The following is a 27,979-nucleotide window of genomic DNA, read 5'->3' as shown; positions in this document are numbered from 1 at the left end:
TTTTCAGATTACTCTGAATGTCCTGAATTTCATCAAAATATAAACTTCGTATTGCTAAAAATCCATGTCAGTCTCAAAGTAGGCACCAGTATCTACTACTGGCCTTACTGTGAACCTTGATAATAATACTGTTGCATATGAACTGAGAATGAAAAGGTAAGTTACAGGACCTGTGGGGTGGTTTTGTTTGCTTTTTAAAAAAATTTTGGCTATACTATTCTATAGAATAAGATTTAAACGTAAGATTACACTCTGAGCAGACAGTTCAAGTGAAACACAGGGGCCAATGCAACTTCTAGGTGATCTGCTGGAGTCTCAAAAATAAAGACAATATATTTAATTTGAATGTAACGATTCGTGGTATGAAAATGAGCTCACTTACCTACAATTTCCATGTGTCAGGATTAGAACCCAAAGAGAATACCTGTTTTCATAACAACCAACTAGGTTAAAAGAAGTGACTCAATCCAAATTTGAAATGACTAAAGCAGCTCATTTTATTCATATTTAAACTCCACAGGAGTCAGAGATGAAGTGTCATCTTCTATTCCAAGAATGAAGTCTTCAGGTAAGGTCTCAGGTGCTATCTGAGCTAACTGGTCATCGTAAGAACGTAGGGTCCATAATTTTTCTAATTCATAGGTTTCTCTGGTTTCTGGAAGCATCAAATGAATCACCATGCTGCCTACCAAGGACAGATAAAAATCATAAGTGAAGAAGCAGTTCATTTACTTTCATCCTTCTGATGTCACAAATCTGTGACAGTTAGAGCAGTGGTTCTCAAAGTGTGAACCCCAGATCAGCATTACCTGAGAACTTACTAGAAATGTAAATTGTGGACACCATCTAGCAAAAACACTGCAGAAGTGATGCTGCGCTTCTCTCAGTGCATCAGACACATGCTATATAACGTCAGTATGTAACACTGCTTGTGGATAACCTACACAACCAGAGGTGGGGCTATCAGGTTTCGCCTGGTAGACAATCCAGAAGTACTGTAATTCTGCACAGCCTGTGAGCAAAACAACAGAGTTTTATCCTCGACTGTACTTTTGAGGATGCTGGCAAATATTCTTAAAAATACTGTCTCCTTCCGGAACAAAGGGAAAGTTTCCTTACAACAGTGGTTCTCAATCAGGGACATTTTTTTAATTTATTTTTTTAATTTCACCTATTTTTTTATTGAAGGGTAACTGCTTTACAGAAGTTTGTTTTCTGTCACACCTCAACATGATTCAGCCGTAGGTACACACATCTCCCCCCTTTTGAACGTCCCCACCGTCCCCCCCACGCCTCTAGGTTGACACAGAGCTCGTCTGAGTTTCCTGAGCCACACGGCACATCCCCACTGCTCTCTATTTCACTTGTGGTGATGCAAGTTTCCGCGTCACTCTTTCCATGCCTCTCCCCCTCTCCTCCCCTCTCCCCACGTCCACAAGTCTGTTCTCTATGTCTGTTTCTCCACTGCTGCCCTGTAAGGAAATTCTTCAGTACCATTTTCCTAGATTCCATATATATGCATTAGAATAAGAGATTTATCTTTCTCACTCCGACTCACTTCACTCTGTATAATAGGTTCTAGGTTCATCCACCTCATTAGAACTGACTTTAAGGCATTCTTTTTTATGGCTAATACTTCACTGTGTATATGTATCACAACTTCTTTATCCTTTCATCTGTTGATGGACATCTAGGCTGCTTCCATGTTCAGCTAGTATAAATGGTGCTGCAATGAACAATGGGAAACACGTGTCTTTTTAATTTTGGCTTCCTTAGAGTATATGCTTAGGAGTGGGATTACTGGGTCATATGGTGGTTTTAGTCCTAGTTTTTTAAGGAATCTCCATACCATCTTCCATAGTGGCTGTATCAATTTACATTCCCACCAACAGTGCAAAAGCATTCCCTTTTCTCCACACCTTCTCCAGCATTTATTGTTCGTAGACTTTTTGATGGCCATTCTGACCTGTGTGAGGTGATAGCTCATTGTAGTTTTGAGCTGCATCCCTCTAATAGTGAGCATCCGTCAGGACATTTTTAATTGTCACCTTTACAGGGTGCAGAGAGGAGAAAGGATGCTGCCAAACCTCCTACAACGCAGAGTAATCCTCCCCGCCCAAAGTGCTAACAGTGACATGGCTGAGAAACCCTGTTGTTTTCTCCCAGAGTAACTGCAGACCTGCTTCCTGCCCACACAAAAGATAGGGGCGCACTAATCTCTGGGTTCATCTCTCTGAATTCCGTGGGCAGGTGCCATCCGGTGCTGTGCTGTTCGGGGAACCTGGTACAAAAATGCTGCTTGATGTTGCTACTGCTCTTGCTGAGGAACAAACTGTTTTATCAACCCCTGAATAACTCTTTCAGCTCACAAGATTTCAGAGCCTGCACAGTTCTACAGGTACTGTTTTTACCTTTGTATTAAGTACATTCTGGGGAGTTACTTTGAAACTATGTATATATTAATTTTCAAATCTGTTAGGTCTTCTCAGAATTCCAGTCTGCTTTTCTTATCATTCCCTGTGCCTAGAACGCCCTTCAACTTATGGGAGTTACTTAAGGCCAAGGTTCTATGCACACCAAGGAGCCTTCTACCGCCACTGGGGATCTCTCTGATGTTATTCATCCTGTTCTCCATCAGCTTTCTGACCTGTGTGGCTACTTAATACACACTAGGTGAGATGAGGATTTCAGATGGGAAAAAGACCGAGTGAGTGGGTTAAAACCAAAGAGAACTTCAAACAACTATCAAAAACTTTTTGCGGAAAAACATCCAGACCTTGATCCTTTCACAACTGAACATAGTTTGCGATTAGTGCATTATCAATTATTTACCTGTAGAATGTGCTAAAGTAACTTACCGAAGTCCACACAGAGCCAGTCATCAGTGTCCTGCCCTTCAATCTTTACGTGAGGCTCACTTTTACATTTCAGGTGTTTGTACTGTAAAAAGCCAGGTGACATGTTAAAGGGGAAGAGGTTGGGGGAAGTCTGTTCTTACTGAGGAGTCTTGGACTTACTTGGGAACATGCTTATTCATTCCTCACAGCTATGCCAAACCCCTTAATAACAGCTCCCCCCTTAAATCCTACCCACATCCTACAGCTCTCTCCTGAAGCCCAAACCATTTTGATAGGCAATCAAAGTGCCTCTGAGGTAGACAAGCCTAAATTCAATATCCAGTTCTCACCAACTTCCTTCTGTCCATCACAGCTTCCCTTCACCCTCAGGGGAGACAGATGCTTCTTCCTGTTTCAGGGCTCAGGCTATTCATATGCACCCCATATTGAATACAGCACTATTTACAATACCCAGGAGATGAAAGCAACCTGTGTGTCCACCCACAGACAAATGGATGAGATGTAGTACATATATACAATAGAATACTACTCAGCCATAAAAAGGAACGAAACTGGGTCATTTGTAGTGATGTGGATGAACCCAGAATCTGTTAATAGAGTGAAAACAGGAAGAGAAAAACATCATATATTAATGTTAATATTTTATATTATATAGAAAAAAGGTACAGATGAGCCTATTTGCAGGGCAAGGATAAAGCAGCAGATGTAGAGAACAAATAGGTGGATGCAGGGAAACAGAAGGCTAAAACGGATTGGGACAGTAGCACCGCCATATACAAACTGCCATGTGTGAACAGACAGCTAGCAGGAAGTGGCCACACAGCAGGGGGGAGCAGAGTCTGGTGTTTTCTGATGTCCTAGAGGCGTGGGATGGGGAAGTGGTGGTCGGAGGGGCTACATGTACACACATAGGGGTGTCACTTTGTTGGACAGAGGCGCTAACAACACTAAAGCAATTATACTCCAAATAAAAATGAATTTTAAAACAGAAGATCAGTAATCTTGAAAACAATTAGATGTGTAACCCAGCAATCCTAATTCTGGGTCTATACCCTGAGAAAACTGTAATCAACAAGAAAAACCCACTCAAATGTTCATGGCAGCACTATTTACAATAAATAGCCAGGAGATAGAAGCAACCTATGGATAAAGAAGATGTGGTACATGTATACGATGGAATATCACTGAACCATAAAAAAAATGAACTTGGGTCATTTTAGTAAATGTGGATAGACTAGAGTGTCACACAGCAATGATCAGAAAAATAACATATACATGAAATCTATGAAAATGGTACAGATGAACCTATTTGCAGGACAGGAATAGAAAAGCAGACGTGCAGAAAAGACATGTGGACGCAGGGAGAGGGGAGGATGGGATGAATAACATAACTCAGCCATAAAAAGGAACAAAACTGGGCTATTTCTAGTCAAAGTGTTAGTCACTCAATCGCATCCGACTCTGTGACCCCATGGACTGTAGCCCACCAGGCTCCTCTGTCCATGGGATTCTCCAGGCAAGAGTACTGGAGTGGGTTGTCATTTCCTTCAGGGGATCTTCCCGACCCGGGGACTGAATCCAGGTCTCCTTCATTGAAGGCGAACTCTACGAACTGAATCACCAGGGAAGACATAAAATATGGAATCTGGAAAAATGGTACAGATGAACTGACTTCCAGGGCAAAAACATAAGCAGAAGTAGAGAACGACAGGTGGACACAGGCACAGAGGAGGGTGGGATGAACTGAGAGAGCAGAATTGTTAATATATACTGGCCTGTGTAAAATACAGACAGCTCAGCTCATGTTCTGCAGTGGCCCAGAGGGGTGATGGGGAAGGTGTGCACGGGGCGGGGGGGGAGGGGGGGGGAGGCTGGAGAGGACACATGTACACTTACAACTCGTTCACAGAAACTAACACAACAATGTAAAATATTCTCTGATCACCATTATCTACGGGGGGAAAAAAACTATCATATGACCCAGCAATCACAACACAGGATGGATCTCACACCACCTAGAGAAAACAGCAATTCAAGGACACACACACCCCACTGTTCACGGCAGCACTATTTACAACAGCCAGGACATGGAAGCAACTAGATTTTTATCCACAGATGAATGGATAATAAGATGTGGTCCTTACATACAATGGAATATCATTCAGTGATAAACTAAACTGGGTCATTTGTAGCGATGTCGATGTACTGAGAATCTGTCATACAGAGTGAAGTAGGTCAGAAAGAGTCAAATATAGTATATTAACACATATGCATAGAATCTAGAGAAATGGTACAGAAGAACCTATATGCAGGATGTGACAGTCGCAGAAGGAGAGAAGGGACGTGTGGACATGGGGAGAGAGGAGGCTGAGATGAACTGGGAGCGTACTGCTGCCACACACAGACTACCACGTGTCAACAGGGAGCTGTGGGAAGCCGCTGCGCAGCGCGGAGCTTGCCTGGTGCTCTGTGATGACTAGCAGGGGGGACAGATGGGGTGGTGGTCGCAGGGAGGCATCAAGGGAGAGGATATATGTAAACATACAGCTGATTCACTCTGCTGGACAGCAGAAACTAACACAATATTGAAAAGCAATTATAGTTCAATTAAAAAATGTAATTGTAAAAGGGTCCATAATAAAGAAAAATTAAACATGGTACTACCGCACAACCCAGCAATCCCACTACTGGGAATGTAATCTGAGAAACCATAATTCAACAAGACACAAGCAACCTTAATGCCCATCCAGAGATGAATGGGTAAGACAGTGTGGTACATATATACAAAGTAATATTACTCACTAATAAAGTGGACAAAATTGAGTCACTTATAGTGACATGGATGGAACTGGAGCGTCAGAGTGATGTAAGTAGGAAAGAGAAAAATGAGTATCATATCTTAGCACATATACATGGAATCTAGAACAATGGTACAGGTGAACCTATTTACAAGGTAAAAACAGAGGCACAGAAGCAGAGAATGGACGTGTGGACACAAGGGAAGGAGCAGGGGACAGACTGGGAGGCAGTACTAACACACACACCGCCACGTGTAAAAGCGCTGGCGGGGAGCTCAGCACGGTGCTGTGGTTACCTCGGGGGTGGGACGGGAGGGAGGCTCAAAAACGGGATATGTGTACACACATAGATGACTCTCCTTCTGGGTCAGCTTTACAATATTGTAAAGCATATATACTCCAATTAAAAATAAATTTTAAAAGGTCATTTATCATGAAAAAGAAAACCAAAAATAGAAATATCATATGATTCAGAAATCCCGTTATTAGGGATATACCCTGAGAAAATGATAAATCAAGAAGACACATGCACCCCAGTGTTCACTGCAGCACCATTTACAAAAGCCAAGACGTGGGACGTACCTAAATGTCCATCCATAGATGGATGGATAAGATGTTGAAAATTTGGAATAGTTGGAAACGATAGAGTATTTTTAACAATAAAAGCAATGAAATTGTGCTATCTGCGGTGACAGGATGGGCCTAGAGTCTGTCTTACAGAGAGAAGTAAAAAAGAGAAAATCAGGTGTCATATATTAACACACATACATGGAATCTGAAAACTGAGACAGATGAACCTATTTGCAGGGCAAAAACAGATGCAGAAGCAGAGAACAGACATGTGGACACAAGAGAAAAGGAGGATGGGGCCAACGGAGAGAGTAGCACTGTCACATACACACTGCCATGTGTAAACAGCTACCAGGAGGTTCCCGCACAGCACAGGAAGCTCGGCTCAGCGCTCCGTGATGACCCAGAGGAGCGGCACGGGGGAGGGCTGTATATATACATAGGGGAGTCACTTTGTTGGACAGAAGAGCTAACAACATTGTAGAGCAATTTCACTTCAAATAAAAATGAATTTAAAAAGTAAAAGATCAGTAATCTTGAAAAAAAAATGACAAATGCAACTAACATATAACCCAGCAGTTGCACTACTGGGTATATACTCTGAAAAACCATAATCAACATTAAACACCCATCTAAGTGTTCTTTTTAGCACTATTTACAACAGCCAGGAGATGGAAGCAACCTCTGGATAAAGACAACGTGGCGCATGTATACAGAGGGGTACCACCGAACCATGAAACAATGAACTTGGGCCGTCTGCAGTAAATCTGCATGGGTAGAGTGTCACAGCAATAAATCAGGAAAACAAACATCACACAGTAACATACATATATGGAATCCAGGAAAATGGTACAAATGAACTTATTTGGACAGGAGTAGAGAAGACATGTGAACACAGGGAAAGGGGAGGGTGAGATGAAGAACACTGCTCAGCATAAAAATATTTAACTGGGTCATTTCTAGTGATACCGACTTAGAGTCTATCATACAGAGTGACTTTAGTCAGAAAGAAAAATACAGTATAGTAACACATGGAATCTAGAAAAATGGTATAGATGAACTGATTTACAAAGCAAAAACAGATAAGCAGAAGTGGAGAACAAGCGGGCGAAGAGGAGGGAGGGATGAGTCGGGAAGAGGGGTGCCATATATACACCTCTGTATGTAAAACACACAGCTAGTGAGAGGCTGCCGCGTAGCGTGGAGAGCTCAGCTCGTGTTCTGTGGTGACCCAGAGGGGCAGGACGGGGAAAGGCCAGCGTGGGAGGGAGGCTGGGGACGGAGGGTATGTGTGTATACTTATAACTCACTCACAGTGCTGTATAGCGGAAACACAACAATGTAAACCGAACATTCTGATCACCATTATTCACCACAAAAAAGAGTTATACAGCCCAGCAATCACACCGCTGGGTATAACCATAAAGAAAACCAAAATTCAAAAAGACACACCACCACATGTTCACTGCAGCACTATTTACAATAGCCAGGACATGGAAACAACTCAATGCCCGCCCACAGATAAATGGATAATAAGATGTGGTACAGACATATGCAATGGAACATGATTCAGAGAGAAAAGGAACTAAACTGGGTCATTTGTATGTGTATGTACTGAGATCTGTCATACAGAGTGAAGTACGTCAGAAAGAGGATCAAATACCATATATCAATACACATGTATAGAAGCTAGAAAAATGGTACAGATGAACCTATCTGCAGGACATGAATAGGGCCGCAGAAATAGAGAGAGACGTGTGGACATGGGTAAAGAGGAGCCTGAGACAAATTGAGTCAGTGGAGAAGGCAATGGCACCCCACTCCAGTACTCTTGCCTGGAAAATCCCACAGATGGAGGAGCCTGGTAGGCTGCAGTCCATGGGGTCGCTAAGAGCTGGACACGACTGACCGACTTCACTTTCACTTTTCACTTTCACGCATTAGAGAAGGAAATGGCAACCCACTCCAGTGTTCTTGCCTGGAGAATCCCAGGGACAGCGGAGCCTGGTGGGCTGCCGTCTGTGGGGTCGCACAGGGTCGGACACAACTGAAGCGACTTAGCAGCAGCAGCAGTAGCAGCGCTGACATACACACACGGCCGTGTATAAAGCAGCGAGCTAGTGGGAAGCTGCTGTAGGGACAGGGAGCTCAGAGCGGTGCTCTGTGACGACCTGCAGAAGTGGGACTGGGTGGGTGGAGTGGCGGGAGGCTCAGAAAAGGGGGATATATGCAGCTGATTCTCTTTCTGGGACAGCAGAAACTAACACAATATTGTAAAGCAATTATATTCCCATTAAAAATAAATTTATTAAAAATGATCATTAATTGTGAAAAAGAAAACTAAAAATAGAAATATCACTTGGTTTAGTCTCTAAGTTGTGTCCAACTCTTTGCAATCCCGGGCTCCTCTGTCCATGGGGATTCTCCAGGCAAGAATACTGGAGTGGGTTGCCATTTCCTTCTCCAGGGGATCTTCCCGACCCACGAATCAAACCTGGGTCTCCTGCACTGCAGGCAGATTCTTTACCAACTGAGCTATGAGGGAAGCAGAATTAGCACATGACTCAGAGATTCCACTCTTGGGGATATACTCTGAGAATGATAATCCAAAAAGACACATGCACCCTTATGTTCACTGCAGCACTACTTACAAAGTCAAGACACAGAAGGTATCTACATGTGTGTCCACAGATGAATGAATAAAGAACGCAGAGGGTGGGACGAGAGGAAATAGCAGTGGGAGGGAAATGCAAAGGAGACGATATTTGTATACATATAGCTAACTCTGTTGGACGGCACAAACAATAGTGTAAAGCAATTATACTCTAATTAAAAATAAATTTAAAGCAATAAATAACAGATTAATAATCCTAAAAAATTAGAAGTTAATACTGTATGTTAATAAAATTAAAATTTCATACTGTTAATTCTGTCTGCCCCAGCAATCCCACTAGTGGGGATGAGAAAACCATAATTCACCAAGATATATACACACCCAAATGTTTACTGCAGCACTGTTTACAACAGCCAGGATATATAAGCAACCTAAATCTCCATCCACAGATGAGTGGATAAGATATGGAAAATACAATGAAATATTATTTAGCCAGAAAGTAGCAATATGGGTGCACCTAGAGTCTGTCATATGACAGACAGAGTAAAGTAAGTCAGACCAGAAAATCAAATACCATATATTAACACATATACACGGAATCTAGAAAACTGGTACAGGTGAACCTATCTGCAGGGCAAAACCAGAGATGCAGAAGCAGAGAACAAACATGTGGACATGGGGGAAGGGCAAGGGGGGATGAACTGGTGGAGTGGCATTGCCATGCATACACTACCATCCGTGAAATACATGGCTCCTGGGAGCTGCTCTATAGCGCAGGGCGCTCCGCTCCATGCTCTGTGAAGACAGATGGGTGTGATTTGGGGGGTGGGAGGGAGGCTCAGGAGGGAGGGGCCATATGTATACTTATATTTCCTTCACACTGCTGTAGAGCAGAAACGGCCACAGCACTGGGAATCCATTATATGCCAATTAAATATAAAGTTTTAAAAAACAACCATTATTCATGAAAAAAAACTAAAAACAGAACTTTCACATGAATCGGTAATTGCACTGTGTATACACCCAGAGAAAACCGTAACTGAAAAAGACACACGCACCGCAATGTTCACTGCAGCACTATTCACAAACGCCAGGACGAGGACGCGGCTTAAATGTCCATCCACAGATAAATGGTTGAGAAGATGTGGTACATATATACAATGGAATATTACTCAGCCATAAATAGGAAGGAAATTGGGTCATTAAAAGATATGGATGGAACTAGAGTCTGTTGTACAGAGTGAAGTAATAAGTCGGAAAACCAAATACTGTATATTAACATATTAACACATATATAGAATCTAGAAAAATTAGACATATAAACATATATGCAGGTCATGAAAAGAGTTGCAAAAGTAGAGAACAGACATTTGGACAGGCATGAAGGGGAGGGTAAGAACAATGGAGAGAGCAGCCTTGCATATATACACTGCCATGTGAAAAACACCTAGTAAGTGGGAAGTTGCTGTAGAGCTAGAGACCTCAGCTTGGTGCTTTGTGATTTCCTAGAGGGGTGGGAGGAAATCACAAATGGAGGGGATTATGTATAAATATAGCTGATCACTCTGGTGGACAATATAAACTAACAAAACATTCTAAATCAATTAGAGTCAGTTAGAAATTCAAATTAAAAAAACTGAAAAAAGGTCAGTAATCTTAAAAAGAAATTAAAAAGAACTAACATAAGCCCCAGTAATCACATTTCTGGGCATAAAATCTGAGAAAACAATAATTCAAAAGGGCATATACACCCCAATGTTCAATGCAGTACTATTTACAATATCCAGGACATGGAAGAAACCTAGATGTCCATCCACAGATGAATGAATTAAGAAGATGTGGTACATACATACAATGGAACATTATTCAGCCATAAAAAGGAATGAAACTGGGCTATTTGTAGAGCTGTGGATGGTCCCTGACTCTGTCATACAGATAAAACTCAAAGAGAAAAACGAATATGATATATTATCACAAATATATGGAATCTAGAAAAATGGTACAGATGAAATGACTTGCAAGGCAGGAACAGACACACAGAAGTAGAGAACGGACATATGGACACGAGGGAAGGGAAAGAGAGGACGCCCGGGGAGAGGAGCTTCGCCATACACACACGGCCCGTGTGAAATATCAACAGATAGCCGGTGGGCGCTGCTGTGTACCACGGGGAGCTCAGCTTGGTGTTCTGTGACGATAACAGTGGGACAACGTGGGCTGGGGTGCAGGGAGGCTCACAAAAGGAATAGATGTATACAAACAGCTGATTCTTTTTATTTTGAACAGCAGAAACTAACACAATATTGTAAAGCAATTATACTCCAGTTAACATGTAGATTAAAGAAACGAAAGATCACTAATCTTAAAAAAAGATTAAAAATGGAACTGCTATATCACAGCAATCCACTACTGGTATATACCCTGAGAAAACCATCATTCAGCAAGGCACAGGCATCCCAACGCTCACTGCAGAACTAATTACAAAAGTCAGGAAACGGAAGCAACCTAAAGGTCTACCCACAGTAAATGGATAAAGATGTGGGACGCATGCAATGGACTACTACTCAGCCATTAAAAGGAACAGAACTGTGCTACTTGTAGTGATGTAGGACTAGACTCTCAAACAGAGTGAAGTCAGTCAGAAAGGAAAATCAAGTATCACATATTAACACAAATATATGGAATCTAGAAAACTGAAACAGATGAACCTATCTGCGGGGGAAAAAGAGAGAGGCAGAAGCAGAGAACAAATATGCAGACACAGGGAAGGGGAAGGTGGGACAAACAAAAGGGCAGCATTGCCATATACACTACCACGTGTAAAATACATGGAGGGAAGCAGTTGTAAGCAGAGGGAGCGCAGCTCAATGTTCAGTGATATCCCAGAATGGCAGGATGGGGAAAGGGTTGTGTGGAAGGGAGGCTCAAGAGGAAGGGGATATGTGTATAATTCATTCACATTGTTTTACAGCAGAAAATAACACTCAAAATCAAGTTTACTCCAATTAAAAATAAATTTAAAAAAATAGAAAACCATTATTCATGGAAAGAAAAAACCTAAAAACAGAATTGTACTATGACCCAGCAATCCCACTGATGTGTATATACCCAGAGAAAACCACAACTCAGAAAGACACGCACTGCTATGTTCACTGCAGCACTATTCACAACGGTCGGGACATGGAAGCAACCTAAACGTCCATCCACAAATGGTTAAGAAGATGTGGTAGATTCATATAATGGAGTATTACTCAGCCCCCAAAGGAAGGAAACTGGGTAACCTGTAGTTTGCTGTGGATGGACTTAGGGTCTGTCACACGGAGTGAAGTAACTCAGAAATCAGGTATCATATATTAACACATGTGTATGGAATCTAAAAAATGATACAGATGAACTTACATACAGGTCATGAATGGATCTGCTTAAGTGGAGAACGTCACATGGACACGTGGAAAGGGATGGGTACGTCCAATTAAGGAGAGTAGCGTTGTCACATATACAGTGACATGTGTGGGAGGCTGCTATACAGCACTTCAGCTCACTGCCTTGTGATGACCTAAAGGGGTGGGATGGAGGGGGTGGCAGTGGGAAAAAGGCACCAGGTAGGGTATATATGTATACACACACCTGATTCACTCTGTTGGACAGCAAAAAATAACACAACGATGTAAAGCAATTGTAGTCCAATTTTAAAATAAACTCAAAAGAATTTTTAAAAGACCAATAATGCTGGACAAATAAAACTAACCAAAAATAGAAGTACCGTATGCTCTAGGAATCCCTCACTGGGCATGTATCCTAAGAAAACTGTAATTCAAAAAGACACATGCACCCCAATGTTCAGTGCAGCAGTATTTACAATGTCCAGGACATGGATGCAATCTAGATGTCCACCCACAGATAAATGGATTAAGAAATGTGGTACGTACATACAATGGTGTATTGGTGGTGGTGGTTTAGTCACTAGGTCGTGTCCACCTCTGTGACCCCATGGGCTGTAGCCCACCAGGCTCCTCTCTCCATGGGATTCTCCAGGCAAGAACACTGGAGTGGGTTGCCATTTCCTTCTCCAGGGGATCTTCTGGACCTAGGGATTGAACCCGGGTCTCCTGCACTGCGGGCAGTTTCTTTACCAACTGAGCTACCAGGGAAGCCCACACAATGGTGTGTTACTCAGCCATAGAAAGGAACAAAACGGGCATGTGCAGTGACATGGATGGACCCAGAGTTTGTCATACAGAATGAAGTGAGAAAAACAAGTATCGTGTATTAACACATATATAAGTAATATAGAAAAATGGTACAGATGAACTTATTTGCTGGGCAGGAATAGCGAGGCAGACATAGAGAAGGGACATGTAGACAAGGAGAAAGGCAAAGGTGGGATGATTTGGGAGACTAGCGTTGACATATACACACTGCCATGTGTAAAACAGATAGCTCTGCTTCAAGTTCTATGATGACGCAGAGGCGAGGGACTCAGCAATGGGATGGGTGGGACACTCGAGGCAATATATGTATATTTGTAAGTCATTCAGAGTGCCATACATCGAAAACTAACACAACAATCTACTAACACAACACAACTAACACAAAAAAACCAACAAAACAATTCTACTCCAACTAAAATATATTTTAAAAATTAAATAAAATACCACTTTTCATGAAAAAAAAAAAAATCCCCTAAAAACAGAACTATCATATGACCCAGCAATCCCACTACTGGGCATATAAGAAGACCATAATTCAACAAGACACAGTGACCCCAATGCTCAATGTAGGACTATTTACAAAACCCAGGGTATGGAAGCGACCTAGAGGTCCATAAACAGATGAATGGCTTAAGAAGGTGTGGTAGGCTTCGGATTCAAGATGGTGGAGTAGAAGGACGTGCACTCATCTCCTCCTGCGAGAGCACCAAAATCACAACTAGCTGTTGAACAACCATCGACAGGAGGACACTGGAATCTACCAGAAAAAGATAACCCATGTCCAAAGACAAAGACACCGCCACAGCAAGACGGTAGGACAGAGTCCAACAAGATAAAATAAAATCCCATACCTGCCAGATGCATAACCCACAAACTGGAGAACAATAATACCAAGAAGTTCTCCCACTATTGTGAGGGTTCTAAAACACGTCAGGCTTCCCAGCCTGGGCATCCGACAGAGGGCCTGGGAATCCCCAGGTAATTTCACTGGTAAGCCAAAGGGATTCAATTAAAAGACTTCCGCAGGACTAGGCGGGGAAAGAGACTCCAGTCTTAGGAAGCGCAAAGAAAACCTTGTGTGAACCAAGACTCAGAGTAAAGGAGCAGTGACCCACAGCAGACTGAACCAAAACTACCTGCTAGGGTCTCCTGTGGAGGCGTGGGTTGGCAGGGGCTCATCACAGGGACGGGGGCACTGGCAGCAGCTGTCTGGGAAGGTCCCCCCTGGAATAATAAACCCTCTTGGGGGTCACCATTAACCCTACCAGAGTCCACAGACCTCAGGGCTGGGGCGCCTCAGGCCAAAAAGGTATCAGGGAGAGTGCAACCCCATCCACTAGGAGATAGTTGGATCAGAGCAAGGCCCTGCCCACCAGAGCAAGACCCAGCTTTTCCCCACCACGGTCCCTCCCACCAGGAAGCTTACACAAGCCTGGCCCCTTTCACCAGAGGGCAGACAGAAGAAGCAAGAAGAATCGCAGTTCTACAGCAACTAAAACAAAAACTACATTACAGAAAGTTAATCATGATGAAAAAGCAGAAAGTTACGTCCCAGATAAAAGAACAAGACAACCCCCCCCCCCAAAAAAAACAACTAAATTAAGTGGAGGTAGGCCACCTTACAGAAAAAGAGTTCAGAATAATGATAGCAAAGATGACTCAGGACATCAGAAAAAGAATGGAGGCAATGACTGAGAAGATGCAAGAAATGTTTACCAAGGCTTACAAGAACTAAAGCACAAACAAACAAGAGATGAATAATACACTAGAAGGAATCACTAACAGAAAAACTGAGGCAGAAGAACAGATAAATGACCTGGAGGATAGAATGCAGAAATCACTGCCACAGAAGAGAATATAGAAAAAAGAATGAAAAGAAATGAAGACAACCTAAGAGACCTCTGGGATAACATTAAACACACCAACATTAGCATTAAAGGGGTCCCAGAAGGAAGAGAAAGGACCTGAGAAGATACTTGAAGAGGTAATAGCTGAAAACTTCCCTAACATGGGAAAGGAGATAGTCAACCAAGCCCAGGAAGCAGAGAGAGTCCCAGGCAGGATAAACCCAAGGAGGAACGCACCAAGACACACAGTAATCAAACTGACAAAAATTAAAGACAGAGATAAAATATTAAAAGCAACGAGGGAAAGACGACAACATACAATGGAACTCCCATCAGTCTATCAGCTGATTTCTCAATAGAAATTCTACAAGCCAGAAGGGAATGGCAGGATATACTGAAAGTGAGGAAAGGGAAGAATCTCAATCAAGAATACTCTATCCAGCAAGACACTCAATCAGATTTGATGGAGAAATCCAAAGCTTTCCAGACAAGCAAAAGTAAAGGGAATTCAGCACCACTTCTCTGGGCAGAAAACAAGAGAAGGAAAAGACGTACCTACAGAAAATAAACCCAGAACAATTAAGAAAACAGTAATAGGATCATACATATCGATAATTACCCTAAATGTAAATGGATTAAACGCACCAACCAACGACAGAGACTGAGCAGATGGAAGCATGTGCATAATGCACTTCCACTCACCACATCACTCCACCTGACCCCCCAAAGTGTATGTAATTATTCTATACTGTTAGGTTAATCATGCTCCCATTATGGTTTGCAATTACCTTTTATTTTTTGTCTGGCTATTGGTTGTGAAAACTGATAAACATCTTTCAATATTGTGATTATGTAACTATTACTCACTTCAGTGTATCATGACTGATTAACAGAAAAAGAACAGAATTCTATATCACCAAAACAACCATTTAGTAGAAAACCTTATAATCACTTTTTAAAATCCAAATGCACATCAAACTTACCTTGGAATTTTTTGAAAAATACAAATACCCAGGTATTGCTGTATTTTGGTCAGAGTTCCATACGTTTCTAATGAGCAGCCATGTTTAAAAACAACTGGACTATATGAGGATCTTTTATCCAATTTATTTCATTTTTTCTATTTCATTTTCACTGATCCCATTTCATTTAGTTTGTTTTCCACCTTCTCCATCTCTTTTATTTGGATGTTCTTTCTCAAGGCTTTATCAAGCATAGAAAAAAAGCCCTTGTATACATATATATAGATAATATGTATAACTATATATATTTTAGAAAACTTACAAGTTTTGCCTAACTAAAAAATTTATCAAATCAAAATCTACATTTTGATTCCACTTGTTTGACTTAGTATAGAATGCTAGATTTTTAATTAAAAAAAAAAAAAAAGATATCCAAAAAGTAACAAAGGTTCACTATACAGCACACAGAACTATAATCAATATCTTGTAATCACCTGAAATGGAAAATAATTTCAAAAATAATATATGTTTAACTGAATCACAAGAAAAAAAGAATTCTACTCTTTGAAATTTAGTACTGTTTTTCTTTTTGCCAGTTTTTCTAAATGTCCTATGGACATCTAATAACAATGTATGAGATACAAAATTTTAAATATATTTGTGTAGGATATAAGATTAATACAAATTCATATAAATAGAAATCTATTATATTTTAAATTATTAATGACATCATTCAAAATGCCTTTATTCTTATTTTTCCTGCACTTGATAAAATACTCTCAGAGAAATGTTAATACATCTCACTATGACTATATATTTTTTCTTTTCGCTTCTATTTTCTTCTGATTTTTGCTTTATGTATTTTTGTTTGTTATTCGGTGTCTAATGGTTTATGATGTCTATCTTCTTTGTGAATAGTACCTTTTACCATTAAGAATATTCATCTTTGTTTCATTTAAAAATAGATAATCATCCCCAAAAAAGATGTGGGGTGTGTGTGTGTGTGTGTGTGTGTGTGTGTGTGTGTGTGTGTGTGTGTGTACATATATGTACACAATGGAGTATTATTCTGCCTGGGGTGTGTGTGTGTGTGTGTGTGTGTATACATATATGTACACAATGGAGTATTATTCTGCCATAAAAAGGAACAATATTGGGTCATTTGTAGTGATGCAGATGGACCAGTCATAAAAACAAATACCACATACTAACACACGGATACGACATGCAGAGCAATGGTACAGATGATCCTTTCTGCAGGGCAGAAATAAAGCAGCAGAAGTAGAGAGTGGACACGTGAACCCAAGGGATGGGGAGTGTGAAACAAATCGGTAGAGTAGTATTGCCACATAAACATCACCATGTATAAAATACGGAAGTATGGTGAAGGAAATGGCAACCCACTCCAGCATTCTTGCCTGGAAAATCCCATGGACAGAGGAGCCTGGTGGGTTGAAGTCCATGGGGTCGCAAAGAGTCTGGCACAACTGAGCTATTAACATCTACACTAGTTGAGGCACATCAGTGGCTTACTGCTGGAAGGATGCAGTTTTGATGGAAATCGACTTTCTGAAAATGAGCATGATTCTTCTAGTGTATCGTCAGTTCTCCCTTGTTTTATGGGCTGGATTCCACAGGCTGCATATGGTCCGTATTACCCTGATGAGTGCATATCTTTGCCTGTTTACACAAGTGCTGAAAGGGATCGAGTGGTGATCAATATCAACATTCCGTGTGGGGGCAACCAAGACCAGTGGATTCAGTGTGGAGCGGCTCTATTTCTCAAAAATCAGTAGCACCCAGTGACAATAAAAGCTGTCTTAGCAAGAAGAAATATTTATTAATTAAGCTTTGAATAAAATGTGTAATGAGTCATGGTTCACAATATTAAAAAAAATAAATAAATAAAATACCTAAGTAGTGGGAAGCTGCGGTGTAGCACAGGAAATTCAGCTCGATGCTCTGTGATGACCCATATGGCTGGGGCGGGGGGTGGGAGGGAAGGGATATATGTATACTTATAACTTATTCATACTGTTGTACAAAAGAAACTACATAACAGTGTAAACCAATTTTACTCCAATTAAAAATAAATTTTAAAAAAAGACCATTATTCATGAAACAAAACTAAAAACAGAACTATCACATAACCCAGTGACCCCACTACTGGGCATATACTCAGAGAAAACCATAATTCAAGAAGACACACACATCACAGTGTTCACTGCAACAGTATACACCATAGCCAGGACATGGAAGCAACCTAAATGCCCATCCACAGATGAATGGATAAAGATGTGGTATGTATATATACACAAGGGAATATTACTCAGCCATAAAAAGGAAGATAATTAGGTCATCTGTAGCGGCATGGACGGACCCTGAGTCTGTCATACAGGGTGAAGTCAGAAACAAAATAACAAAAGTGTATATTAATATTTGTACAGATAATGGTACAGATGAACCTATATGCAGGCAGGAATAAAGTCACAGAAGTAGTACCCAAACCTGTGGACACAGGGGATGGGGAGGGTGGGACGCACAGGAAGACTAGCACTGCCATATACACACTGCCATAGGTAAAACAGGTAGCTAGAGGGTCGCTGACAGAAGGCACGGGAAGTTCAGCTCAGTGCTTTGTGATGGCCTAGCGGCGTGGTGGGATGAGGGAAATGGTAGTGTGAGGGAGGCCGAAAGGGAGAGAATATATGTATATACACAAGTGATTCACTTTGTTGAATGACACCACTTTGTTGGTGAGCAGAAACTTACATAAAATGTAAAGCAATTATATTCCAATTAAAAAAGAAAAGATCATTAATCATGGGGGAAAAAAAACTAAAAGACACATGAGGCTTCCCTGGTGGCTCAGTGGTAAAGAATCTGCCTGACACTGCGGGAGACATGGGTTCCATCCCTGGTCTGGAAGGATATCAGGTACTTCATCGTGACTAAGCCCGTGCACCGAACAATTGAGCCTGTGCTCTGGGGCCCGGGAACCACAACTGCTGGGCCCACATCACATGCTGCAACCACTGAGGCTCGAAGCCCACAGGCCCTAGAGCCAAGGCACTGAGAAGTCCATGCACCCCAACTAGAGAGTCACCACAACTAGAGAAAAGCTCACGCAGCAAAAAAGACCCAGTTGAGCCAAAAATAAATAAATAAATAAAACTGTTTTTAAAAAAGACACATGGTGCCCAATGTTCACCGCAGCACTATTTACAAAAGCCAGGATATGGAAGTAACCTAGATGTCTGGCAACAGATGAATGGATTAAGATGTAATACATACATACATTGGAATATTATTCAGCCATAAAATGGAAAGAAACTGGGTCATTTGTTGTGCTGTGGATGGTCCTTGACTCTTAGAGGGTAACAGGCAGGAAGGCCAGGGGTCTCCAAATGGAAGAAATAGGCTGTAAGTGTCAGACATTTTTTCTCTCTGTTAAGCAGCAGGAGGAAACAAACTACTCGTGTTATACTTTTTCCCCTTCTCTATTCAAATTTAAAGAGTTTTCTTTTAAAATTCTGTGTTGCCATGACAACACCTGGTTCCACCTGAACTTAATTTTTCTCAAACCTTGAGCTAACCAAAGCATTTTTCTTATGGAAATGTTTTAAGCTATGTTAATGAACTACATATTTACCCTAGACACTGTCTTCAAGTCAGTTCTACCTAAGACTCAGAATGGACTTAAACCTGTATGTTTTACTCATACATTGTTCTCCTAATCTATGTTAATAAAACTAAGTATTTACTTGGAAACCTGCCTTTCTTCAAGATTCATGTCAATCGTTTTATGACCTGGGATGACTTATCTGGTGCCAATGTTATCTCAAAATGCATGTTATGGGTGAGTGGCCTGGTGCCACTCTGAGTTTGAGACATCTCCTTTCTATAATTAAAAGCTTGCTAGTAGCTGTATAATATCCAGCTAAAGACTAGCAGGGGGGGCACTCTTTCTGCCCCCTTCTGACGTCTATGTCAGAAGCTTTCTCTATCTCTTTTATACTTTAATAAAACTTTATTACACAAAAACTCTGAGTGATCAAGCCTCATCACTGGCCCCGGATAGAATTCTCCTCCAGAGGCCAAGAAATCCAGCGTCTTTCATGGTTCAGCAACAACCTTTCATACAGAGTGAACTCAGAAAGAGAAAAACGAGTCTCATATATTAACGCATATACATGGAATCTAGAAAAATGATACAGTTGAACTTATATGCAGGTCATGAATAGAGTTGCAGAAGGAGAGAATGGAGGTATGGACACATGGGACAGGGAGAGTAAGACCAATTGGGAGGGTAGAATTGCATAAATACACTGCCATGTGTAAAACAGCTAGCTAGTGGGTAGTTGCTCATAGCACTGGGAGTTCAGTTCACTGCTTTGTGATTACCCAGAGGGATGGAGAGGGGCTGGGGTGGGAGGGAGGCCCAAACAGACGGGATATATGTATATACAGGTGATTCACTGTTGGACAGAATAAATTAACATATCATTTTAAAGCAATTAAACCCTCATAGCTCAGTTGGTAAAGAATTTGCCTGCAATGCCAGAGACCTGGGTTCAATTCTGGGGTCGGGAAGATCCCCTGGAAAAGGAAATGGCAATCCACTCCAGTATTCTTGCCTGGAAAATCCGATGAACAGAGGAGCCTGGTGGGCTACAGTCCATGGGGTCGCAAGAGTCGGACACAACTTAGTGACTAAACCACCACCACCACCACGCCCATTAAAAAATAAACAGAAGATCATTACTGATGAAAAAATCTAAAAACAGAACTACTATTTGCCCTAGGAATCCCTTACTGGGCATATAACCTGAGAAAACCAAAATAAAAAAAAAACACATATGCACCCCAATGTTCAATGCTGTACTATTTACGACAGTCATGGAAGCAATCTAGATGTCCAACAACAGATGAATGGAATAGGAAGAGGTGGTACATACATACAATGGAATATTACTGAGCCATAAAAAGGAAGGAACTGAGTCAGTTGAACTGTATCTAGAGCCTCTCATACAGAGTGAATAAGTCAGACAGAGAAAAATAAATATCCTAATTAGAATCCAGAAATATGGCACCAATGAACCTATTTGCAGGGCAGGAATACAGACACGGATATAGAGAAAAGACTTGTGAACACAGTGGGGGATGGGGACACAATTCATCACAGTGAGATGAACTGAGAGAGTAGCACTGAAATATATACATTACCCCATGTAAAGCCGATAGCTACTGGGAAGTTGCTGAGAGCACAGGGAACTTAGCTCCGTGCTCTGTGGTGACCTAGAGAGGTGGCATGGAGGCTCAGGAGGAAGGAGATACAGTCACATGTAGAGCTGAGTCTCTTTTTTGGATAGCAGAAACTAACACAACACAATAAAGCAATTATACTCCAACTGAAAAAAAAGAAAAGAAAAGAAAACCTATGCAGAACACTACTTTAAATAAATTATAGCCAAGATCTTTTTTGATCCATCTTCTAGATTAATGAAAATGAAAAGAAAAACAGAAGACACATGGGACTAATTAAACTTAAAAGCTTTTGCACAGCAAAGGAAACCATAAACAAGACAGAAAGAGAACCTTCGGAATGGGAGAAAATATTTGCAAAGGACACAAGTGACAAAGGGTTAATCTCCCAAGTAAACAAGTAGCTCATGCAGTTCAATATGAAAAAAAAAAAAAAAAAAAAAACCCAAACAAAAAATGGCAGAAGACCTAACCAGACATTTCTCCAAAGAAAACATACAGATGGCCAACAAACACACGAAGAGATGCTCAACATCACTCATTATTAGAGAAACGCAAGTCAAACTTACAATGAGGCATCACCTCACACTTCCGAATGGCCATCATCAAAAAATCTACAAGCATTAAATGTCTAAGAGGGTGTGGAGAAAAGTGTACCTTCTTGCACTGTTGGTGGGAATTTAAGTTGACACAGCTACTCTGGAGAACAGTATGGAAATTCCTTGAAAAACTAAAACTAGAACTACCGTGTGACCCAGCAATTCCACTACTGGGCACATAACCTGGTAAAACCATAACTCAAAAGACTCATGCACCCCAGTGTTCACTGCAGCACTGTTTACAACAGCCAGGACCCAGAAGCCTGGATGTTCAGCGACAGATGAAGAGACTGAGATGTGGTACATACACATGACGGATGTCACTCAGTCACAAAGAGGGGCGAGGCCGGGTCACCACTCGTGATGGGGACGGACCTAGAGTCTACGGTACAGAGTGCAGGAGGTCAGAGAGAGGAAGAAGTACTGTGTATTAAGGCACACACGTGGAATGCAGGTGAGCCCATTTGCTGGCGGGAACAGAGACGGAGGTGTGGAGGAGAGAGGTGCGCACACACGGTGGATGGGGAGGGGGAAGCAGGGGTGGGGCGAGCTGGCAGATGGGGACTGACACGTGTACACTACCATGGGTAAAACAGCTAGCTAGTGGGAACCTGCGGGAATGTCCCACCTGAGCAGGGAGCTCATCTCAGCGCTCTGTGGTGACCTAGGGGGTGGACGGAGGTTCAGAGGGAGGTGATGGGCTGTGTTCCTATAACTGAGCCACTTAGCTGTACAGCAGAAAGCAACACAGCATTGTAAAGCAATTACACCCCAATTAAAGAAAAATGAAATTATCATTAAGGGGACGGGGAGAGGGATAAATTAGGCGACTGGGACTGACATACAGACAGTACTATAAAATAACCAGCAACAACCTACTTATAGCACAGGAACTCTACACAAGACTCTGTAATGACCTAGAAAAGAGTGGATATATGTATATGTGGGGCTTACCTGGTTGAAGAAAAAAACTGCAGATCAATATACTAGCAAACCAAATTCACCACCACATTAAAAGAATAATACACCAAGACCACATGGGATTTATCTCTGGAAAGGACGTTTCCACGTGAAAGTCAATCAATGTAATAAACCATATTAACAAAATGAAGAACAAAAACCATACAATCATCTCAAATACATGCAGAAAAACCATTTAACAAAACTCAGTACCCCTTCATGAGAAAAACTCAACAAAGATTAAAAAAAAAAATCTCAAGATAATAAAGGCCACATATGAAAAGCCCACAGCTATCAGCTATCATCAAACTCAATCACAAAAAATGAAAGTTTTACCTCTCAGATCAGGAACAAGACAAGAATGCCCACTTCTGCCGCTTTCTATTCAACACAGGACTGGAAGTTCTAGCCATGGCAATTAGAGCAAGGGAAAAGAAAAAAGTAACCAAACTGGAGAGGAAGAAATAAAACTATCTCAGTTTGCAGATGACATGATCTTATACCATAAAACCGTAAAGACTGCACCCAAAAAAACCTGTTAGAAAAAATGGATTCAGCAAAGTTGCAGGATATGAGATCAACATCCCCAAATCAGTTGTGTTTCTGTATACTTAATAAGCAACCTGAAAGGGAAATGAAGAAAACAATCCCGATTGCAATAGAATAAAAAAGGATAAAATACTTAGAAATAAACATAACCAAAGGAGCAAGACTTGTACACTGAAAACTATACAACGCCGCAAAGATGACATCAACAAATAGACACCCTGTACCCATGAACTGGAACACAATATTGTGAAGACCATCTACAGATTCAATACAATCAATCCCTATAAATCCCACAACTTTTTTTCTTTTGTAGAAACAGAAATATCTATCCTAAAATGCATATGTAATCTAAAGGGACCCCAAATAGCCACAAACAATTTTAAAAGACAAGAGCACAGTTGAAGATCTCAAGCTTCCTAATTTAAAAACTTAAGAAAAAGAAAAAACTTATTACACAGCTACAGTAATCAAAACAGTGATCAAGACAGACTTACAGGCCAATTCAATAAAGAGCCCATATGTTCAAATGTTTTTTTCAACAAGGGTGCCAAGTCCACTCAACAGTCCTTTCAACAAACTGTGTTGGGAAAACTAGATACCCACATGCAAGATCTTACACTGTCTACTAAAACGAATTCAAAATGTACCAAAGATTTCAACATGAAACCTAAAACTATACAACCCTGAGAAGAAAACAGTGGAGGGACTTCCCTGGCAGTCCAGTGGTTAAGACTCAAAGCTTCCACCGTAAGCGGTGTGAGTTCGATCCCTGGTCAGGGGACTAAGATCCCACCTGCAATGCAACACAGCCAAAATAAAGAAAATATGGTGGGGAAAGCCTCACGATTCTGGAGTTGGCATTTATTTCTTGGATATGAGACCAAAGGCAAGGATAGAAAAATTTAAAAACTTTTGTGCATCAAAAGACACTATCAGGGTAACAAAGCGACCTATAGAATGGGAGAAAATATTTGCAAATCACATACACGACATAGGGTTTATATCCAGAATATGCAGAGAACTCCCGCAACTTCACACACACACACACACACACACACACACACACAAATCAATTAAAACATGGACAAAGGACCGTATTCAAGTGCTGCAAATGGGCTCATAACCATGTGAAAAGATGCTCAACCTAATTATCAGGGAAAAGCAAATCAAAATCAGGAGTACTACTTCATGATCCTTAGACTGTCTCAAACAGTAAAGAATCTGCCTGCAATGCGAGAGACCCAGGTTCGATCCCTGGGTAGGGAAGATCCCTTGGAGAAAGTAAGGGCAACCCATTCCAGGATTCTTACCTGGAGAATCCCATGGAAAGAGGAGCCTGGCGGGCCACAATCCACGGGGTCAAAAAGAGCTGGACACAACTGAGCAACTAACACTTTCACACTTTCAGACTCATTTATCAACAAACCGGAAAATAACAAGTGGTGAGAAATCTGAACACCTGTGAACTGCTGGTGGAAACATAAAGTGGTATAGCTACTATGTTAAAGAATATGATAGTTCCTCATAAAATTAAACATAGCATCACCATGATCTGGCAATTTCACTTCTGAAATTAAAAGCAGGAACATGAACTCATGTTTACAGCAGCATTATTCACAACAGTCAGAAGGTAGAAGCAACCCAAATGCCCACCATTTGGGTGGATAAGATACAATATGGTATACACATACATTAAAATAAATATCCAGCCTTAAAAAGAAGAAAATTCTAACACATCCGACAACACAGAAAAACCTTGAAAAGTATTATGCTACGTGAACTAAGTCAAAAGGGCAAATAAAAGTATGATTCTATCAAAGGAGGTACTTATTAGTGTAGTCAAGTTCAGAGATGGAAAGCAGAATGGTGCTGCCAGAGGCTAGGGGAAGGAAGAATGGGGAGTTCTGGTTTAACGCGTCCAGAGTTTTCTGCAAGATGAAAAATGTTCTGGAGATGGATAGAGGTAACCTTCCTACAACAATGTGAATGTAACTAATGCCACTTAACTGCACACCTAAAAATGACTAAAATGTTAAGTTTCATGTTATATCCCATAAACAAGAACAACAAAACTTTCTTGACTTGGCCCTTTTCTCCCTTCTCACCTAAAATTTCTGTAAAACTCATTTCTATTCCCCTCCCTTGCTCTTCCACAGAAACTTTCTCTGAAAAATCTCTCATTCTTTTTACAGCTCCAAGTTCAATGGTCACTTCTAAGTCTTACTTACTCTATTCTACTACTATATCTGACAGAGACCCTAAGGTCCTTTTTCCTCCATGACCTCCTAGTTCTCTTTGCCTCTCCAACTACCCCATTTTTAAGAATCTTCCTTTGTTCTACCCTGTTGCACCAGGGTTTTGTTCTCAGTCTCCTTATTTTGCCACTCTTCTCTAAAGCAATCCCAGGTACTCTTTTGGTCTTGACTGTCCCCTCCATGACTAATTTTCAACAGGGTGAAAGAAGTATGTTTCCCTCTAGAGTGGTATCAGAATCAGCGTCCAAGTATATTTTCTTCCTCATTCTGATTCCTATTCAGTCTAGTTGGAAAATGAACTACCTTTACTTTCCTCAATTAGACTTGTGAATTCAGAAGACAAGGACTAAATCTTTTCATTTAAATTAAACTCTAGGCCAGCACTATCCAACAGAACTTTCTGCAACTGTAGAAATGTTTTATATTTGCGCTGTTCAGTACAAATAAGCCACATGTGGCCACCAAGCACCTGAAATGTGGCTAGTACAGCTGAAGAACTGAATTTTTAGTTTTAATTTATAATTACATAGTCACATAGGGCTAGTGGGTAACTGGACAGTTTTGCTCCAGAAATCCCTCAGTAATACTGTATTCTAGTCTGTCTCACGTTACTTGACACAGAGACAAGAATATGAAATAGCATGACCCACTAAGGCTAGATATTGGTCCTTATAACTTTTTCACCATCAAAGAACATAAAACACTTGTGCCAATTCTGGGTTTCTCATATAATCTCTGTGACGGGTTTAGTTTTCAAGTGCTGCTCTTCAGTCTGATGCGTTGACAGTATTCCATTAAGTTAAAGATTTCAAAGAAAAAGAAAGCATCCTACCATTTTCACAATGTAGTAGGCCATGGCATGTAAGTGTCGAGTGGAAGTGCCACTACCAATCACAAAGTAATCTGTATATTTCATTTCTGGAGGAACTTTGATGACACAAATGTCTCTTGCATTTTCTTGCCTCAGAAGTGAAACCAGCATATCGATGTCAAACTTGGGACCAGCGTGATCTGAAACGCAAAATATTTGGTTGTGTCAGGTGGCTAAGTGAAGACAGACATGCTGTGCACTCAGAAATGCAGGCCGCTGACAGCGAAACTGCTCCTCTGGGAGAGTGCTCAGATCTGAAATGTTTTGTAAAACAACAGGGCCCATGCCTCCTGGAAGTTGAACGCGGGCTCTGGCTTCATATAGCACTGCTCGACTTTTCTGGGAATGTGCTCAGGTCACAGAGAGCCACCACATCCTTTCCTATTAGCAAATGCAAGTAGTACCATACACCAGCAATAACCGCTTCTGTCCCAGTACTTGAGGAAACAAGTAACACTGCTCAAGCAGAGAATGCTACACAAAGAGAGGGAAACAGAAGCACAATTTGGGGAGGTGGTAACACCCTGGGACATATTAAACTGAATTCCAGCCAGAAAGGGTCAGAGAACTAGCACTGGGAACTGGGAGGGCTCTTGGGTAGCACCCGGCCCACAACCTTCATCTGAGAAACTCAGACGTAGCCAAGTATGTGTGGCCCCAGAGCTACCAAACCGAAGGCAAGAAGTTAACAGCAGTTCTCATCCTGAACTCTCAAGTTTTTCTTACAATGCCATTTGGGTTATGTAACAACTGTTATCTGTGAAAATCTTTTTTTCCCCCCTCTCTGGAGATTTAGATACTCGGATTGTCACCGTGATGTATTATAGCTTCTGGACTTAACGGTTCTCTTAAGCTTTAAAGCTGACTTCCAAGGCGCTAGATGTTAACCTCTCTCTCTCATACTTTCACAGGTGTGATCTGTTTACCATCTCTCAAGCGTCTAAAAACGTACACAAGTCAGAGGCCCTTAAATTGGCCATATCTCCTATTAGCGCTTCTTACCGCACCCTTTAGACCCCAGCCCCCAGCTCCACCTCAGAATTCTCACGCCCCAACACTCTTGACAAGTCCATTTCTCGGGACCCTAGGAAGAGAGTGAAGGGAGATGAGGACGCTGAGGGTGTAATGCCAAGAGTCCGGCGTGGCTGTTCAGACGGACGCCTGGGGTTTCGGAGACTGATTCAGTTCATCTCTTGGTCTCACTGTGAAATGCAAAGCTGGTGCCAACAACCTTTGCAGCCCTTCCGTTTCTGCTTTGTAGAAGTTTTGTGACCCCGAGAAAAATAGAAGAACTCAGCAGGACCCGCCTCCCCTCTCCATCACCGTGCCTGCGGTGCCAGACTCCGGGAGTCCCTCGCCGGCTGTCCCCTCCGCCTGCTCCTCCAGGCCTGGCCCGCCGTGCAGGCCGCGCGCTCGGTCCGAGGCCAGGGAGGCCCTGCTGAGTGTTGCCCTCGCCGTAGGCGTTCCCACGGCCAGCAGCCGAAGCCGACCCCCGGCACCAGCCGCGGGCGAAGCGCGGGGGAAAACGGCCCTGCAGCACATCAGCGCCCCGAGCCGCAGCGCCACAAAACTGCCAGGCCCCATCGTCGGCTTTGCGTCGACTCACAGGGCGGGGCTTAA

General features: G+C 41.7%; 1 protein-coding gene across 2 annotated transcripts; it reads right to left on the bottom strand.

Moving 5' to 3' along the window:
* Positions 1-472: 472 nt before the first annotated feature.
* MALSU1 (mitochondrial assembly of ribosomal large subunit 1) lies at positions 473-27,979 on the bottom strand. Of its 2 annotated transcripts, none has more exons than XM_061165077.1 (4): positions 27,688-27,979; positions 26,321-26,499; positions 2,859-2,940; positions 473-685 (listed from the first exon to the last, which is right to left on the bottom strand). In XM_061165077.1, the coding sequence occupies exons 1-4, from the start codon at positions 27,941-27,943 to the stop codon at positions 498-500; spliced, it is 705 nt and encodes a 234-aa protein (XP_061021060.1). In that variant the 5' UTR covers positions 27,944-27,979; the 3' UTR covers positions 473-497. The 2 variants fall into 2 exon arrangements, with proteins under 2 accessions (XP_061021060.1, XP_061021061.1); XM_061165078.1 differs by lacking the exon at positions 473-685 and adding an exon at positions 692-1,012.

This window comes from Dama dama, chromosome 18, assembly GCF_033118175.1.
Source record: "Dama dama isolate Ldn47 chromosome 18, ASM3311817v1, whole genome shotgun sequence".
Lineage (NCBI taxonomy): Eukaryota > Metazoa > Chordata > Mammalia > Artiodactyla > Cervidae > Dama > Dama dama.
This window is presented reverse-complemented; position numbering and strand designations above follow the sequence as displayed.